The sequence below is a fragment of the Lithobates pipiens genome, unplaced genomic scaffold (assembly GCF_037356315.1).
Source record: "Lithobates pipiens isolate NorthernLeopardFrog02 unplaced genomic scaffold, aLitPip1_a1.2 Scaffold_3, whole genome shotgun sequence".
Taxonomy (NCBI): Eukaryota; Metazoa; Chordata; class Amphibia; order Anura; family Ranidae; genus Lithobates; species Lithobates pipiens.
Window position 1 is genome coordinate 127777603 of NW_027507790.1, and position 20456 is coordinate 127798058.

Sequence of the window (20456 nt, forward strand, 5' to 3'; positions counted from 1 at the left end):
CTGCTATCTCTCTGATGGATTTGTTTAATTTTTGAAGCCTTCCAATGGCCTGTTTCACTTGTATGGACAGGTCCTTTGAAAGCATAATGTAGGTTCCCAGCAATAGATTCCAAATGCAAATACCACAATCCAGACCTTTTTACCTGCTTAACTGATGAAGAAATAACGAAGGAGTAACCCACACCTTGCCATAAAACTGCTTTTGATTCAACTGTCCAATTACTTTGGCCCCTTGAAAAAAAGGGGGGGGGGCTATTCTTCAGCGCTGTCATTTCTAAACCCTTGCTCCGATATGGATATACATACCCTCAAATTAAACCTGAGAGTGTGTTCTTTCAGTCCATATTGAATATACAATTATAGCTTAAATATGTTTTGGTAAATACCCCAAAATACTAAATTTGTGCCTGTGTTCAAATGTACTTATGGACCCGTGTGTGTGTGTATGCACACACACACACACACACACACACACACACACACACACACACACACACACACACACACACACACACACACACACACACACACACACCGTATCTCACAAAAGTGAGAACATCCATCACATTTTTGTAAATATTATTTTATTATATCTTTTCATGTGACAACAATGAAGAAATGACACTTTGCTACAATGTAAAGTAGTGAGTGTACAGCTTGTATAACAGTGTAAAATTTGCAACATACTGCCATTAATGTCTAAACCGCTGGCAACAAAATGGAGTACATCCCTAAGTGAAAATGTTTAAACTGTGCCCAAAGTGTTAATATTTTGTGTGACCACAATTATTTTCCAGCACTGCCTTAACCCTCTTGGGCATGGAGTTTACCAGAGCTTCACAGGTTGCCACTGGAGTCCTCTTCCACTCCTCTAGGATGACATCACGACGCTGGTGGATGTTAGCGACCTTGCGCTCCTCTACCTTCCATTTGAGAATGCCCCAAAAATGCTCAATAGGGTTTAGGTCCAGAGACATGCTTGGACAGTCCAACTTTACCCTCAGCTTCTTTAGCAAGGCAGTGATTGTCTTGGAGGTGTGTTTGGGGTTGTTATTTTGGAATACTGCCCTGTGGCCCAGTCTCCGAAGGTAGGGGATCATGCTCTGTTTCAGTATATCACAGTACATGTTGGTATTCATGGTTCCTGCAATGAACTGTAGCTCTCCAGTGCAGGCAGCACTCATGCAGCCCCAGACCATGACACTCCTACCACCATGCTTGACTGTAGGCAAGACACACTTGGCTTTGTACTCCTCACCTGGTTTCCACCACACACAACTTGACACTATCTGAACCAAATAAGTTTATCTTGGTCTCATCTGACCACAGGACATGGTTCCAGTAATGCATATCCTTAGTCTGCTTGTCTTCAGCAACCTGCTTGCAGGCTTTCTTGTGCATCATCTTTAGAAGAGGCTTAGCAAAAGTGGCAAAATTTTGTGTGCCCACCATTATTTTCCAGCACTGCCTTAACCTTCTTGGGCATGAAGCTCATCAGAGCTTCACAGGTTGCCACTGGAATCCTCTTCCACTCCTCCATGACAACATCGTGGAATTGGTGGATGCTAAAGACCTTGCGCTTCTCCACTTTCCATTTTAGGATGCCCCACAGATGCTCAATAGGGTTTAGTTCTGGAGACATGCTTTGCCAGTCCATCACCTTTACCCTCAGCTTCTTTAGCAAGGCAGTGGTCATCTTGGACGTGTGTTTGGGGTCGTTATGTTGGAATATTGCCCTGCGGCCCAGTCTCCAAAGGTAGGGGATCATGCTCTGCTTCAGTATGTCACAGTACATGTTGGTATTCATGGTTCCTGCAATGAACTGTAGCTCCCCAGTGCCGGCAGAACTCATGTAACCCCAGACCATGACACTCCCTCCACCATGCTTGACTGTAGGCAAGACACACTTCTCTTTGTACTCCTCACCTGGTTGCCGCCACACACGCTTGACACCATCTGAACCAAATAAGTTCATCTTGGTCTCATCAGACCACAGGACATGGTTCCAGTAATCCATATCCTTAGTCTGCTTGTCTTCAGCAAACTGTTTGCGGGTTCTTGTGCATCATCTTTAGAAGAGGCTTCCTTCTGGAACAGTAATGCAGACCAATTTGAAAGCAGTGACTCAGTCACATGACTCGGAGGGACAAATGGTTAATTGGGCCCAATTTGGACATTTTCACTTAGGGGTGTACTCACTTTTGTCGCTAGCGGTTTAGACATTAATGCCTGTGTGTTATTTTGAGGGGACAGTAAATTTACACTGTTATACAAGCTGTACACTCACTACTTTACATTGTAGCATAGTGTAATTTCTTCAATGTTGTCACATGAAAAGATATAATAAAATATTTACAAAAATGTGAGAGTACTTGTAAGATACTGTATATAATGGTGCCCTGCATGTCTGTCAGATGATTCACCACTTTGCCAAGAAAATTATTGCAATTACAAATCTTTAAGCATTCTCATGTTAATTTCTTTTGTTTGTATTGGTATGACACAAAAAAAGTGGAGAAACAAAAAGCCAGATCTAAAACATTCCACACAAAACTTAAAAAATGGACTGGACAAAATTATTAGCATCTTCAATTTAATATTTGGTAGAAAAAATAACAATCGCTTCCTGTAACCATCAATAAATTTCTTACACCTCTCTACTGTAATTTTCGCCAACTGCTCCAGGTCTCTCCGATTGGAAGGGTTCTTTTTCCAAACTGCAGTTTTGAGATCTCTCCACAGGTGCTCCATGGGATTTACATCTGGACTCATTGCTGGCCAGTTTAGTACTCTCCAGTGCTTTTGTCCTAAACCATTACTGGGTGCTTTTTGACGTGTGCTTTGGGTCATTGTCCTGCTGTAATAACTATAATCTCTGACGAAGACCCAACTTTCTGGCACTGGGCCCTACATTGCACCCCAGAATTCATTGTTAATCTTCAAATTTCCTAATGTCATGCACACGGTCAAGTCATCCAGTGCCTGCAGCAGCAAAGCAACCCCAAAACATCAGTGAACCTCCACCGTGTTTGACTGTAGGGAGTGTTAAATTATTTTCTAAAAACAGTAGAATGATGAGCTTTACCAAAAAGCTGCAATTTTGTTTTGTCTGTCCATAGCACATTATCCCAAAAGGATTTTGTCAAACTTCATTTTGGCTTTTTAATGTTTCTGTGTCAGCAGTGAGGTCCTCCTGGGTCTCCTACCATAGTGTCCCTTTTCATTCAGATGGCAACGTATAGTGTGAACTGACAGTTGTACCCTGTGCCTGAAGGTTAGCTTGAATTTGTCTGGAAGTTGATCGAGGTTCTTTATCTACCATTCAAACAATCCTTCATTGCAATCTTTGATACATTTTTCTCTTTCCTCCACATCCAGTTGGATTAAAAGTGGCATGGGCTGTAAACATCTTGACAATATTGCAAACAATGGACACAGGAACATTAAGATCTCTGGAGATGGGCTTTTAACTTTGAGGTTGTCCATGTTTTTCCACAATTTTTGTTTTCATATCCTCAGAGAATTGTTTGCTGCTCTTTCTCTTCTCCATGCTCCGTGTGGCACACAGAGACACACAACAGAGAGGCTGAGTCAATTTTTCACCATTTTAACTGGTTGTCAATGTGATTTTCGATATTGTCAGCACCTGATAACTGATACAGGTGAGTGTAATTACAAATCACAGGAACATCACAAACTTGGAATTTAATTATTTCTTACAATTTTGAGATGGTCCATTTTTGGAGTTTTGCATGAAATGTGTCTCAGATTTAGCAACAAAAAAGCAAAAAAAAAAAGCCAAAAGTGAAAAAAAACCTTACCTCCATCAAAAGTGTCATGCAGTCGTCTGGGGTTAAGTTTCCTGTCAGATTTCTAAAAAAAAACAAAAAAACAATGCACATTTAATGTACTGTTCACCGGCACAAATCATTGATGCTTTCAATGCCTGGTAATGTAGCTCAGAAATAACAGGACATATTTTTACAACACAGTGGGGTTGATTTACTAAAACTGGAGAGAGCAAAATCTTGTGCAGCTCTGCATAGAAACCAATCAGCTTCTAACTTCAGCTTTTTTAATAAAGCTTTGACAAAAAAAAAAAAATGGAATCTGATTGGTTTCTATGCACAGCTGCACCAAATTTTGAGGTCTGCAGGTTTAGTAAATCAACCCCACTATGTACAATATTGCTACACTAATTATCCCACTCAAGACTTGGCTTACCAAAAGGCTAATCTGTTGCTTGACCTGCGGAGTGTGCACCCCATTTGCCTTCTTCTTTTGGTTTGGAGAGTCCTGATGCTGCTTTTTACCGTTATTCTTAAGATTCTGGTTCTAGCATAAAAAAAAATAAAAAAATTATGCAATTGAAAGCATTTTGCTTTTTCTGTCCTGTTCTGAGGTTTCTCTCTGTCCTTAGGTGAAAATGCTGCTCCTCCCCCGATGCAGTACAGTGAGTGAGTATTGTCATCTTAGGTCAGAAAGTGTGTTACTGGCAAGATCTCCAGGTGGAAAAAAAAAAAAAACAATGAACAAAAAACAAAAGTGCTTACTACATTAAAAACTAAAAGGCTGAAATATATTACATTTTGAATAGGCTACATAAACATTGTTTCATTTGCCCATGCATTGTAAAGACACTGGGGTTGATTTACTAAAGAAAAATAGACTTCACACTTTACAAGTGCAGTTGAACTCATTTTATTTCGTAAATGTAATGTGGTAAAACTTCAGTTGGTAAAGAATACCTAATCGGTGCAAGGAAATTAAAAACAAAAAAGCATTTTTTTTTCTTGCACATAATTGATGGATGTATATCAGCAGAGAATTACCACATACACTAAGCTCTGGGGAAAACGAGCACAACTGCACTTGCAAAGTGCACAGTCTAATTGCATTTAGTAAATCCACCACACAGAGTGATTTTGTTTTCCCAAATGTCCTAGAGCTGTGTACAGCTGCCCATCATAGCATTTTTATAACAGCTTACCTGTAAAATCCTTTTCTTTGAAGTACATCACGGGACACAGCCATTAGTAGTTACTATGTGGGTTATAGGCCACCTTCAGGTGATGGACACTGGCACGCCCTAGGACAAAAAGTGCACTCCCTATATAACCCCTCCCACTACTGGGAGTACCTCAGTTTTGTAGCAAAGCAATACATGTGTATATCAAAGAAGGGAGGGACCACTGTGTCCCGTGATGTACTTCAAAGAAAAGGATTTTACAGGTAAGCTGTTATAAAAATCCTATTTTCTTATTGTACATCACTTGACACAGAGCCATAGTAGTTACTATGTGGGATGTCCCATAGCAATGGCAACTGAAGGGAGGTAGATAAAACAAAAGTAGGGCACCAAGAGACAATAGGACTTATACCACAGCCTGCAGTACACTGCATCCAAAGGCAATATCCTCATGACCTTTTACATCCATTTGGCAGAATCTGGAAATGTATGGACTGTAGACCAAGTTGCAGCCTTGCAGATCTGAGCCATGGAGGCATGGTGATGTACTGCCCAAGAAGCACTAACAGCCCTGGTGGAGTGCGCTTTAATATGAAAAATGAGGAATTTTCCTCTTTAAACCATAAGCCTGAACAATCACTTGACAAATCCATTTGGAAATAGTAGATTTCGATGCTGCCTGTCCTCTTACGACCGTCTGGTAATACAAACAAAATATCTGTTTTTGCGAATCTGAGCGGTCACCTTTAAATAGATCTTGACCGCTCTCAATAAATTGAGAGAATGTAGTGACCCCTCTTCTACAGAACAGGGTTCTGGAAATAAAGAAGGCAGAACAATATCCTGGTTTAAATGAAAACCTGACACTACCTTCGGTAGGAATTTAGGATGAGGCCATAATACCACCTTATCCTTATGAAGGATCAAATATGGCTCTTTACAAGAAAGAGCCGCCAACTCCGATACTCTTCTAGCAGAGGATATGGCAACCACAAAAATGATTTGCCTTGCCAAGAGGACTAAGGGAATATCCTGTATAGGCTCAAAAGGCTGTTTCTGTAATGCAGACAGGATTAAATTCAAGTCCCAAGGGTTCAGGGGTATCCTAACTGGAGGATTAATCCGTGTTACCCCCTGAATAAAGTTACAAACCAGAGAGTGAGAAGCAAGTAGTTGTTGAAAAAACACCAATAAGGACGATACCTGGCCTTTGATAGTACTCAGGGCCAGCTTAATTTCTAATTCCATCTGTAGGAATTCAACGGTCCTATCTATGACATATTTCCTGGGGTGTTAACCCCTGGATTCCCACCAGGAGACATATGCCTTCCAGACGCTATAGTATATGACCCTGGAGACCGGCTTCCTAGCATTAACCAAGGTAGAAACTACTGAAGCTGAAAGCCCACAATCTTTTAGAATGTGGGACTCAATAGCCAAACCATTAAATGTAGCATTTGTAAGGTAGGATGGAATACCGGAACCTTGCGAGAGAAGGTCTGGCCATAGCTTTAGCATCCAAGGGTCCCCTACCGTCATCTTTATGATCTCGGCAAACCAAGATCTCCTGGGCCACAAGAATCTCCTCCTCCTCTTCCTGCTTGATTCTGCGAAGAAGGTGCGGAAGCTGAAGAACAGCAGGGAAGGCATAGATCAACGGATCCTTTGTCCTTGACACAAAGCTGTCGACCTTGTTGTTGAATCTGGATGCAAACAGATCCACATCTGGAACACCCCATCTTTGACATATCGACAGAAAGACGTCTTGGGGGAGGGAACATTCTCCCGAAAACAATTGTTGGCGACTCAAGTAGTCCACCTGACAATTTTCTATCCCTGGAATGAAAATTGCCGATAGGCAAGGAATGTTTTCTGCCCAAGATAGAACATGATTCACATCTCTTTGGGCTGCACGACTTCTCGTGCCCCCCTGGTGATTGATGTAGGCCACAGCTGTGGCATTGTTGGATTGGATCCTGACAGGACAATTCCGTAGTCTGAGCATCCAGGCCTCTAGGTCCGGACGTACTGCCTGAATCTCTAGAATATCGATGGGCAAGGTCCTCTGATTTGGACCAGTTCCCTTGGGCAGATGCTTCTTTCAGGACTGCTCCCCAGGGCAGAAGGCTGGCATCCATTGTTACCACCTTCCAGATGACTGGTAGAAAGGATTTCCCTTGTTGAAGATTCAACCAAAGCTCGGATCTTCTTGTTCCAAATTGACAGAATACCGTTTTGCAGCAGTCTTGAATGAAATTGTGCATAAGGAACAGCCTCGAAAGAAGCCACCATCTTTCCTAACAACTTCATGCAACTGAATCAGTTCCCTTATGGAACTGATCCTTTTCTGGGGTAGGAACACCCTCTTTTGAACTGTAGCTTTGATCAGCCCCAAGTACTGCAATCTCCTTGATGGTTTTAAGGAGGATTTCTCTAGGTTGAGAATCCAGCCTAGGAATTCTAGGTAACTGACTGCGGTGACTAAACTTTGGTTTAGGCGGGTTACCGACTGATCTACCAAGAGTAGATCGTCTAAGTAGGCTAGTATCGTTATACCTTGATGCCTTAACCTGGCTAAAGGAGGGGCCAGGATCTTTGTGAACACTCAAGGTGCAGTAGCTAGCCTGAAAGGCAGAGCTACAAACTGAAAAATTGTCTACCTTGAAGCGCAGAAATTTCTGGTGAGCAGGGAAAATTGGCACATGGAGATAAGCATCCTTGATGTCCATTGATGGCAGAAATTCTCCTTGTAGGATGGAGACTACTGATCAGATTGACTCCATGCGAAAGGAACAAAAAGTCAAGAACTGGTTTAAAACCTTGAGATCTAAAATGAGTCTGACCTCCCCATTTGGTTTTGGTACCGTGAAGAGGTTGGAATAAAACCTTAAACCTTGCTCTTCTATGGGAACCACTGATATCACCTTTTGAGACAAGAGATGATCCAATGCCAGAAAGAGAGACTTCCTTTTCCCTGGGTCTCTGGGAACGTTTGATCTGAAAAAACGAGACAAGAATTCTCGGAACTCTAGTGTTGTAACCTAGAGGAAGCCACCCGTCTGTCTTGACATTGTTTCTGCCAGATCTTTGAAAACTGTAGATGCCGGGGGGGGGGGCGTGGCCAGCACATGAGCTGAATGGAAGCTCTGTGAGAGAGCTCCATGACACGAACGGGTATATTAGCGACATTTCACAGCGAATATCAGTAAAAAAAAGATACGAACAGATGACGGAAGAGTTCCTGAATCCGAAGGTGATGTCGAAAAAGCGGAAAGACGAACGGAAAATGAAAAAACTAACGGCATTCTCCTCTCAGTCAGCGGGAGGGAGAAAAAAAGATGGCGCAGATCCTCTCACAGCTGCTGTACCAGCAGCAGCCTCCTCAGGGAGAGCGCACTACACTGACATGCCTGATGCTGCTCTAGAAGAATCACCTCACAAAACACATCTGGAATCTCCTCATGAGGAAGATTGCCTCAGCCCTACATGTCGCAGCCCGGCTAAAACTCGTATCAAACTGGATTTCACAGGCCAGGAGGTAAGCCATAAAATACCTCATATTAGTCAAGATAACATAGTCATAACTCCTATAGCTTCGCCTATAGCCGCATTCCCCACTAATAACCAGCCTATTCTGGACACCCAATTAAAAGAAATGCTATTAACTTTACATACTTCGCTTCATACGGATATTTTACAACTCACAAATCAATTCTCCAAAGCAGTGAATTCCTTAGGTGAAAGAGTACACATTATTGAGAACTCTATGGGAGACATGACCAATACTATTAATGACTTAATAGATGCTCATGAAGAAAATAAAGCTGAAAAAAAAGAGTGGCTTAAATTTAAAATCGCAGATTTAGAAGACCGCTCAAGGAAGAACAATCTCAAAATCAGGGGTATCCCTGAAAATATACAGCAGTCTGATCTTAAAAAATATGCCACTGACTTATTCTCCAACTTGCTGCCAGCTATACCAGGCTTAGAGCTCACAATTGATCGTATCCATCGGATTCCGAAACAGTCATTTCTCCCTCCACATATACCACATGATGTACTACTTAGAGTACACTTCTACCATGTTAAAGAACAAATCCTATATAAAGTGCGACATCTAGGACAATTTCCACAACCATATAATACAATCCAGATTTATGCTGACTTGTCTAAACATACTCTAGATATGAGAAGACAACTTTCCACGATTACAAAAGCTCTGCGTAATCATAAAATTGAATACCGTTGGAAACAACCGTCTAAACTACTGATACAGAAGAACGACACCTACCATACAATCACTTCTGTGGAACAAGGCATTAAGTTACTTCACGCATGGGGTATTATCCCCGAACCAACTCCACCTATCGGAGCTAAGAAGAATCCGGAGAAACTTACGCCACAATAGCATTAGCTTTCATTGACTAGATCCAGTCAAAATACAATCCTATCTATAGGAAACCGATCTATCAGCTTGCCCGCCGTGCGATACTAAATCTTTGGCACAGCTGACCTTTGAACCAATTCCCCATTCTAATGTTGCAATATACATTGAAATGTTTACCACTGCAAGTTAAGTTTAATGTTTGGTTATATTTTTGTTTGTGCTTTTACTTTAATTTTTTTCTTCACAGTATCCTATACACAACTCATAGCATTCAAAGGGACAGGTATGTTGTGAACCTACAAAATTGGAATCAAAACTTTTCAGTCACTAAATTTTTGGACATTCATAGTCATTTCAGACTACAGATTGTTCACATGGAAGTAGAACTTAAAGCTATTATCAGGCTAGTATGTACTTACTTTTTCCATCTTATTAATATCCTTTTATGAGTATAAAGTTAATATCTTTAAATACTAATGCTCTTAACCATCCAGCAAAAAGAGCGTCGATGTGGCAAATGGCTAACACCCAGCGATGTCAAATATTGTGTATACAAGAAACCCATTTCAAAACAGGCGCTATTCCCACTTGCACCCATAAGAACTTTCCTCACATATTTACAGCATCAGGCCAGCAGAAAAAAAAAGAGGAGTACTTATTGCCATACATCATTCAGTTAATTTTCAATTACATGAATCTATTGTAGATACCAATGGACGATACTTCATATTAATATGTACCATTGATAATACACTTACTACATTGGTAAATGTGTATGCGCCTAATAAAAGGCAATCCCATTTTCTGAATGGCCTGATGAGAAAAATAGGTAAATGCCGAAAAGGTGCCTTAATAATTTGTGGAAACTTCAACACAATACATGAACAAGAACTAGACACCTCTAATCCCAAAACCAGAACCAACTGTGCACTTAAATTTTTTTTTGAATAAAAGCGATCTCTATGATGTATGGAGATGCCATCATCCTGGAGATCGTGAATACACATATCATTCCCTGGTACATAATACCTATACTCGTATCGATTATATTTTTACGGATAAGTGGTTATTGCAGCGGGTGAGGGAGTCTGACATTGCACCCATCACTTGGACTGATCATGCCCCAATTAGTATGACTATTCTACCTAAACACTCTCAAACGACCCATTTTCTATGGAGAACAAATGCATATCTTATCAAAATGCCTACCTATGCTACAGCTATACAAAACCAGATAACTGAATTCTTTAAATATAATGTGGGATCGGTGTCAGACTCCGCCACCCTATGGGGTGCTCATAAAGCATTTAGTAGGGGAATCCTAATGCAACTGAATGCTCAATTCAGGAAAAATAAAACGAAACTCATTGAGAAACTTACTGCTGACATTAAAACATTAGATTCCCAAAACCAATGTCACCCATCACAACAACTGAAAACGAAACTACAAATATTACGACAGGAACTCAGAACGACTTTATTGGATACATTTGAAAAACATACTAGAAAACTTAAAGCTAAATATTGCCATACTAGCAACAAAGCAGGAAAAAACATGGCACTTCGGATCAAAGGCAGATATTCCAAATCAAAGATTCCATATCTATACCCCCCTATTACTAGAGAAAAATTGCAAGATCCCCAAGACATAGCGAATGCATTTAGCTGTTACTATAGCTCCCTTTACAATCTTAAAGATGATTCTCAAACTCCCACACCTACCCCAAAGATAATAAGTGATTTCTTAGATACTATTAGTCTCCCATCATTAACTACTGATCAAATCTCTGATCTTAACGTCCCATTTTCAGTGGAAGAAATTGCGAGAACTATAGACTCCCTGCCCAACAATAAATCTCCGGGCCCAGACGGAATGATAGGAGAATACTATAAATTACTTCGAGATATACTAGCTCCCTACTTATGCTCACTTTTTAACGAAGCGACATCCAAATCAGAATTTCCGGCTGAGATGCTTCAGGCCTTGATCATAACACTGCCGAAACCAGGCAAAGATCCCAACGCTCCCCAAAATTTCAGACCGATTTCATTATTGAACATTGACATCAAAATATACGCCAAAGCAATAGCGAATCGACTGATGAACTACATACCAGACCTCATTCACAAAGATCAATCTGGCTTTACTAAAGGTCGACAATCTTCAGATGCAACAAGACATCTGATTGATATTATACACTTCACTGAGAGACATCAAACTCCTTCTCTGCTCCTTTCTTTGGATTCAGAGAAGGCGTTTGATAGGGTCCATTGGGGCTATTTACACTCAGTGCTTTTAAAATTCGGCTTTCATGGAAATATTTTATCGGCAATTTTTGTACTGTATAAGGGCCCCTCAGCGAGAGTATACACAAATGATATGATGTCTAGGCCCTTTGGCATCTCAAATGGAACACGACAAGGTTGCCCCTTATCTCCTTTAATATTTAATTTAGCCATCGAACCTCTAGCAGAACGTATACGATCTGACACAAAACTATCTGGTATAAAAATTGGGCAAATAGATAATAAAATAAGTCTGTTCGCAGATGACATAGTGCTTATAGTGTCTGATCCTATTTCATCTCTCCCGAATCTCCAAAATATACTAACGACATTTGGAGCAGCATCATATTATAAAATCAATGAAACCCATATTTTAGACCTAGGATTAGATAACACAACCAGGCAGTTATTGTCTAATAAATACCCCTACCACTGGAAAGACAAGGGGATTTCTTACTTAGGAATCACTCTCACTAACAAAACAAAACAGTTATTTAAAACAAACTTTTTACCATTTAAGAAACATTTTGAAACAGATCTGACAACACTTAGTAAATTCGAATTTACATGGGCTGGTCGCCTGGCAGTTTTCAAAATGATGACCTTACCAAAATTATTATATCAACTCAGGTCCCTTCCAATATGTATCCCTAAATACTACTTTAAATCCTTACAAAGCAGTTTGGGAAAATATCTATGGAATGGCAAAAAATCCTGTTGCGCAGACCATATACTAATTAAACATAGAAATATAGGTGGTGCGACCGTACCTGATCTACAGGATTATTATGACGCAACTCTTTTGACCCAATTGCAAGAATGGTTCTTGCCTACTCCTAAAACTTTATGGGGACAAATTGAGAAAGACATCACACGACAGCCTAATATGCAATTCTGGTTACTTAGTAGGAAAATTAAGTCCACAATTACAGCTCAATACCCACCAACGGTGAAAGCGACGCTACACTCTTGGCAGAGAATCATTACATACAAATGGGATAAAACTCCAATCACGGTGTTAAACCCTCCTCTAACAATCATACCAACATTAATTCCTGGCATACAAATACACGACTGGAATTTGGGTCGGGATATCAAACTTGGTTCCTTCTTCCAACAGGGCTCTGTTTTTTCTCAGTTAAGTAATGAATTACAGCTTTCGAATTCTGAGCGATCTACATATATTCAAATAGAAAAGTGTCTGCTACACAATCCACAACTCAGAGCTTCAATCCCGATTAAAATATGGTCTTTCCTCAATAACCATGCCACCTCACAGAAAGGAGTAGCTACAATATAACCAATTCTAGGGGGAAAAACATACCCAGCAAACTACCTTCCTTCCTTAAATGGGAACAAGATTTGGGGCAAGACTTTTCAATTAAACAATGGATGGCTTCCCTACAAAGCATATATAGGGCCACTGCATGTGTTACACTATGGGAATTGGCACAAAAAATTGTTCAAAGACAATACCTGACTCCACATATCCTAGCAAAATTCAAGGGGAACTCGTCACCTAATTGCTGGAGAAATTGTACCCAATTGGGGACCCTATTTCATATTATGTGGGACTGCCCAAGCTTACATAACTACTGGCAGGCAATCTCCCATTTACTCACTTCCGTAACAGGTATTGTCCTTCAACTTTCACCAGAACTAGCCATTCTGAATATGAATTTACATACGATTCCCAAACAATATCGTAAAGTAGTAACACACATACTTTTAGCTGCGAGACTATCCATAACCAGAAAATGGAAAACTGACTCTCTTTCTACTATGACAGAAGTTATAGAATTAACCCAACTCCACCACTCCTACGAATTGTTATTTCCTAATGACAAATCCCTATATATTAAGGAACAACAACTATGGGAACCTTGGAGTACATGGTACAAAAATTATACTTCCACAATTTAGATAATGCTGATTCTTTAATCATATAGAAGAAAGAACTCCTGTGCATTGTTAATATTTTTTGGGTGGCTTTAAAAATAATTTCATAACAAAGTGACAAATATAGCACATGTCTGTTTATCTGAATTAAGCTGCGGAGTAAGAATAGATCTTTATTTTCCTTCATAAAAGATAACTACTGTGTTTGAATTTCCTTTAGGATGTTGGCCTAGGTACTCCAAGACACAGAGATCCCTGTGAGGGGTGTCTTGGGGTCCAGAAGTGGCCATTATCCATATCGCTATTTATAAATCTTAGAATAATTATATTACGGACTTTATTATACAAGTTCTAAGAGACTTACTCTTGTTCGAGTCCATTTATGACTATGAATATTAGATACTTGGGAATACTACTTTATTCTTTATTGTGGACTATTTGTTTCTATGCTATATTGTGCTGAGAAAACCCTGTCACTACATTATACTGTGTTGTTACTTTTATTACTATATATTATTTTTTTGTTTTGTAACCCTTGTTGTAACTAACTCTGCTAAAAATCTCAATAAAAACATTTGAAAAGAAAAAAGAAAACTGTAGATGCCTTCCCCCCACTCGAACGAGCGGGGGCGCCGCTTCATAAGTAGGCTTTAGTATTTTATTTTGCGGGTTTCCTGCCCCAGGTCTTCTTTTGGCCCTGGGACTGACCCAGAGGTCTAACTCTTGAACCTGATGGTGGAGGCTGTTGAGATTGCCTGGAGGCTGATGCCCCTGGCACTGGAGAAAACGCACGTTTAAAAGGAAAAACGCTTAGTCGACTTCTTAACTGGTAAAAGAGAACTTTGCCCATTAGAAATTCTTTGGCTATACGTATCCAGATCATCTCCAAATAGGACTGAGATACCCCCAATCACTGCCAATGCAGGCTGAACGACTGAACCTTGCGAGAGAAATGTTTTTAAAAAGAAATTACAACTTATCTGTTGGATTCTTCAACATTTGAGCATTGTCTACAGGACAAGTCGGGTATTTGTCTACAGAGGATATAGCAGTGTCAATTGCTGGAATCCCCCATTTCTTATAGAATTCTTTCTCCATAGGATAAAGTATAGAAAACTTTTTATGAGGGAAACATTGTTTATCTGGACCCAGAATACATAAGCTTCTTTAGCCATGGTAGAAGGAAAAACCTCCTTTGTAATATACACAGGGGATGCAGTGTCAAGAGCACCTGCAACACCAGCCCCTCGTGATGGCTCACTCTGACCGACCACATCACTCTCAGAGGAGGATGCCATCTTTTTTTAGATGGATCTAGGCTGTCATGTGACAATAGACCTTCTAGAGCCCTTTGAGGTGGGTTTTTTACCCCCCTTCTGCTCATAGCCCGATGCACAAAGCAGAGGTACTACCAGAAGGAATGCATTCACTGCTCGAGCGATAATCCAGCTCTGCTGCTGCTATCAATGCCCAGCCTGATGCAATAGTAAAATGTGTCAAAGGAAATGCCTGTGTCACCAAACCTCTTAATGGTCACCTTTGGTCTCGTGTCCCTCCACAGCCTACAACAACACAAAAGGTGCCTTTTAAACCATGCCTCCTCGTGTTGGATGTCGGAGAATGCCAACTCTGCGATAAGCCCCCCCCCCCCCCCCCCCGCATTGCCTACGGGTCTTCTCCTTACTTTTCCGGCACGAGCGGAAGGCTCCAGGGTCCTATGTGATCCACGGGATGGAGCAGGATGGCACGGGGGGGGGTTCTGCAAGCCGCTTGCACCAGCTCTTTTTTTTTAAAACCTACAGCACTCTTCCCCAAGAAGAGGGGAAGAAAATCATCACAGGTGGTTGTCTGGAGGGGAAAATCCCCTCCCCCCCAAGCTTACCGGAGGTCTTGTTGTCTGCTGGAGGAAGAAGCATCCCAGCTCTCCAGACACAGCGTGGCTCTCTGAGCGTGAGGCGGTGAGTGCTCAATACAGCCCCCCCAATGATGACACATGCGCATGACAGCATTTACTGATTTTAAAGGAGACATTCATAAGAAAAATGTCTTAGAAAACTGCACTTACCTTTCCCTCCGCAGGGTTTTCTGTGGTATACCAACAGAACCAATCTTCACCCTTCACGGTGGGTTCCGCCACACCTTCAGGAGCTGGGGATCCTCGGGGAAACCCACAATCCTGGACCTGTAATGGCACCTCCGCTAGTAAAACTTTATGGCCTTACTACCAAAAGTTTTGGATCCGAGGGTCCAGCTCTCTAAAAAGAGAAGCGTTTAAAAGGCAAAATCTTGTTTCTTCGGATACAAGTCCCGGGTACCATTCAATTCGGCCTTTGAATGGATCCGCAGCATGGCTAGCCCCAGCAAGGATTGCTCCAGTGGCGCTCAGCACAACACATCTTTACTCGTGATCAACACCTTAGACACTGACAAAAAAAATGAGGTACTCCCAGTAGTAGGAGGGATTATATAGGGAGTGCACTTTTTGTCTTTAGGCGTGCCAGTGTCCATCACCTGAAGGTGGCCTATAACCCGCATCGTAACTACTATGGCTCTGTGTCCCGTGATGTACGATAAGAAAGACTATTTTAAAAGGAGAAGTCCAGCCAGAGCTTTTTAGGCTAGGCTTCTCCTCTGGGTCACACGAGTGCAATTCTTTTTGCACTCCTGTGACCTATTTTCAGTGGTGAGTGGTCTGAAGTTCGCTATCCGCTGACGTCACTGCCATCAGTCGAGGCAGAGCGTCGTCCCGACTTCCAATTCTGGATGCACCAGCTGCCTTGACTGATGGCAACGGCCTCTTTCCATCCCTTCACAGCTCAGCGATCCAATGAGCGTGGAGAAGCAGAGAGGAGAGACGCTGACTGGCGGTCATCAGCTCTCCTCCCAGGGATCTGTGAAAACCGTGCCATCGGCGATGTTCGATGGCTCGGTTCTCAGTGCAGAGACGGTGGGGGGACAGATGCAGCATTGATCTGATGCTGCATCCACATAGGTAAGTATGAATATTAAATAAAAAACAAAAAAACAAACATACTTCTCTTAAGAATTAAGGAAGGGGGGGGGGAATCAGTTCATACACTTACCTTACCCCCCTGCTTCCTCCCAATGCATCCAAGAGTGACATCACTGTCCTTCTGAGATGCCCCGGAATGCTGAATACCCCAAATCTTCCAGAAGGCACTCCTGCACTGTGCTGGAGTATCTTCTCATGAGATATTCATTATTCCTAAGGATTTCATTACAAAGTTAGAGACACCACCGATGCAGTAAGGAAGGGGAAAGGTACGTATAATAATATTTTTTCAAAATGCTGGTAATCTAGAGTCCTGAACGCAATTTATATGCTTTCGAAAAAAATGCCTGTAACCTCAACTGCCTCTAACCTACTATAAACAACTAAGTGTACATGTACACATAAGATAACATTGAGGAGAGTTCAGGGGCTGCTGGACAAAAAAACAAAAACACCCAATTGCTCCTAAATGTAAGTTTAGCAGCTGCAGTGTACATGAGACCTTAAAGGCAAACAAAATTCTAAAGTACTGTCGAACGGCATTCGTCTAGTCACTAAAAGTCTGTATGAATATTTGTTTGAAAATCTACAAATGTATGGCCAGCTTTAAAATTAAAACAATACCTACTGAGAATTTCCGGCAAGGAAATGAGTATTACATCTTGTTACACTCATCGTTTTCCACTTATGTTGAGGAAAATTTACAAGATAGCGAAATATGGATAATGCTTTGCAATTTCAGGGTTTTATCAAATCTATATATATATATTATATATATATATATATATATATATATATATATATATATATATATACACACACACACACACACACACTTTTAGTTCTGCTAAGTTAGCGAATCCCACACCCACCTAACTTTCCCCGAGCCACCCCCAACAAATCATTCTCTGTCGCTATTACCTTTTGCACCACCCCCTCTCTTTGGAATGCAAGCTCTACAAGAAGGGCCCTCCCATACCTTTTGTATTAAATTGTACTGTAATTGTGTTGTCCCCCTATACATTTTAAAGCGCTACGCATACGGTTGGCGCTATATAAAATCGTGTATAATAATAAAGGGTATCACTTCAAACTATTCAACAGCCTTCTATCTACAAATATATTAGGTTACTAAAGAGATTTTTTTTTTTAAAGGGTAACTCCACTTTCATGGGGAAAAAAAAATAGCTAATAATAATAATATATATAGCATATATAATTGTGACACAAGTCATATTGTAATTAAATGTTATTAAAAATTACCTTTTCTTTCCAATCTGAAGCTCGGTAATTTTAAGTGCAATGCAATATGGCTACCTGTAGGTGTTCTGTGAATGAATGAATGAAATACTTGTATAGCGCACAATGCGAACTGAATCGCCTCTAGGCGCTGTGGCGAGCTTTGATCATCTGCTAAAAGAGGAAGGTCTTAAGTTTTTTCCTAAAAGCCAGGTGATTTTCTTCCAGGCGGATGTTGGTTGGTAGAGCATTCCATAGCCGAGGCCCTTGGACAGCGAATCTCCAATCCCCCTTGGATTTATACCGGGCTTTGGGCACGAGGAGGAGGTTTTTGTTGGCTGATCGAAGACTGCGGTTTGGTGTGTAATGATTTATTTTCTCCATTAGGTATTGCGGAGCTTCTCTATGCACGCATTTGTGGGTGAGGCAAAGGGTCTTGAGCGTGATCCGATTTTTTACGGTTAGCCAATGTAAGCTCCTCAGCAAAGGAGAGATGGATTCCCAGGGCTTTTTTCCTGTTATCAGCCTTGCCGCCGTGTTTTGGATCAGTTGTAATCGCGCAAGTTGATATTGTGGTAATCCTATGTAAAGCGAATTTGCGAAGTCCAGTCGTGAATTAATGATTGTTCCAACTACCACTGCTTTGTCATTCTTTGGGATAAAAGGGATGAGTCTGCGAAGCATGCGCAGCAGATGGTGAGATCCACTGACTACAGATCCTATTTGCGCATCCATTGACATTTGTGCATCTAAAATAACCCCGAGACTCTTGGCTTTGGTCTTTGGGGAGATAGTCTGCCCAAAGACAGAATGTGTACAGAACTCTCCCCAGAAACATAATTTCCTGCTTGTACGATTGCCTCACTGATTTCCCCATAAGTCTACACTAAGATACAAGTCAGTCAGATTTTTGGCATCCCCTGCAACAAAAGATAGGATTTTTTCATCATACGCACCTGTAAAATCCTTTTCTTGGAGTACATTATGAGACACTGAGCAACCATGACTATATGGGTTATACGCCACCTACAGGTGGATGGACACTGGTAGATAGTCAAAAAGGAAGTCCTCTGCTATATAACCCCTCCTACACAGGAAAAATCTCAGTTTTGTAGCAAAGCAATGAATATATCCCAAAAAAGATGGGAGGGACCTGCATGTCCCATGATGTACTCCAAGAAAAGGATTTTACAGGTATGACAAAAAAATCCTAATTATCTTTATCGTACATCACAGGACACAGAGCAGCCATAATGACTATATGGGATGTCCTAAAGTAATGCACTTGAGGGGAGGGAGACACAATCACAGAACTGCCATCCAAGGAGGATGACTTCTGCTGCCCAAAACATACTGCAGCCAAAGCAGTATCCTCTGTCACTTTAATATCCATCTGGTAAAATTCTCTGACTATATGAACAAAATGGCCTTAAAATCCTGAGCCACTGACATCTGATGGCGGATGGCCCATGATGCTCCCACACACCTGGTAGTGAGTGCTTTTACCAAGAAAAGGGGTGAGGGGCCTTGCCCTTTCAAGTTCAAGGCTCGAATAAGCTGGCAAATCCAATGAAATAGTTCATTTGGATGTCTCCTGTCCATCCTGTGCTCTACCGGTAGCAATAACCAGGATTCCTGACTTGTGCTGACAATTTAAGCAATTCTGACTGCCTGAAATACCTCCAGAGTATGCAGTGATCTTACTCCTGCCAACTGAGGATCACAAAAGAAGGCAAGACATTGTCTTGATTCAAGTGAAAAACTAGACACCACTCTAGGCAAAAAATGGATGAAGATGCAACATTGCCTTATGTGAGACCAAGAAAGGCTCCTTGCATGAAAGAGCCGCCAACTCTGACACTCCACCTAGTGAAGTGATAGCCACCAAAGAAGCCACCTTCTGAGATAAAGGACCAACAGAATCTCCCGACTGGTTAAAAACAGTGACCTCTGCAAGGCCAGACAAGATCAAATTCAAGTCCCAAGGACACAAGAGTGGCCTGACAGGCAGGACTGTCTACATTACCTGCTGAATGAGAAACTGCCTCTGGAAAAAAATTGATAGGGACGAACACCGACCCTTAACGGTACTTAAGGCCAATCTCCTTTCCCCTACCAATTGGGGAAAGAAAAAGAAAATCTCCCACTCACATATTTCTGCGGGTGACACTTCCTGGCTTCACCTCAAAAAAAATATATATTTCCAAGTCCTGTCATTGAAATTCCCCGAAGCTGGCTTCCAGGGGCTCAACCAGGGCTGGACTGGGACAAAAATTTGGCCCTGGACTTCATCCAGACCGGCCCACTTTAATTTTGCAAACACACACAAAAACAGTATATAAAACTATACGCAATTGCGCAAAAAAATGTATTATTAATCAATAACCGTGACCAGTGACAATAAATTATTAATCAATTACCGTGACCAGTGACATTAAATTATTAATCAATTACCGTGGACAGTGATATTAAATTATTAATCAATTACAGTGAACAGTGACAATAAATTATTAATCAATTACTGTGGACAGTGATATTAAATTATTAATCAATTACCATGACCAGTGACATTAAATTATTAATCAATTACCGTGACCAGTGACATTAAATTATTAATCAATTACTGTGGACAGTGACAATAAATTATCAATTACTGTGGACAG

General features: G+C 41.1%; 1 protein-coding gene across 4 annotated transcripts in view; it reads right to left on the bottom strand.

The window, feature by feature from the left end:
* The window catches only part of DCP2 (decapping mRNA 2), a 157198-nt gene that overhangs the window by 30121 nt on the left and 106621 nt on the right, over positions 1–20456 (bottom strand). For 2 of the 4 annotated variants that reach the window (XM_077462273.1, XM_077462274.1), the window contains 2 exons: positions 4225–4335; positions 3822–3873 (listed from right to left, as the gene is read on the bottom strand). In XM_077462273.1, coding sequence (XP_077318399.1) covers positions 3822–3873; positions 4225–4335 — 163 coding nt within the window. The remainder of the gene's footprint in view (positions 1–3821; positions 3874–4224; positions 4336–20456) is intronic. The other 2 variants (XM_077462275.1, XM_077462276.1) reach the window with 1 other exon arrangement.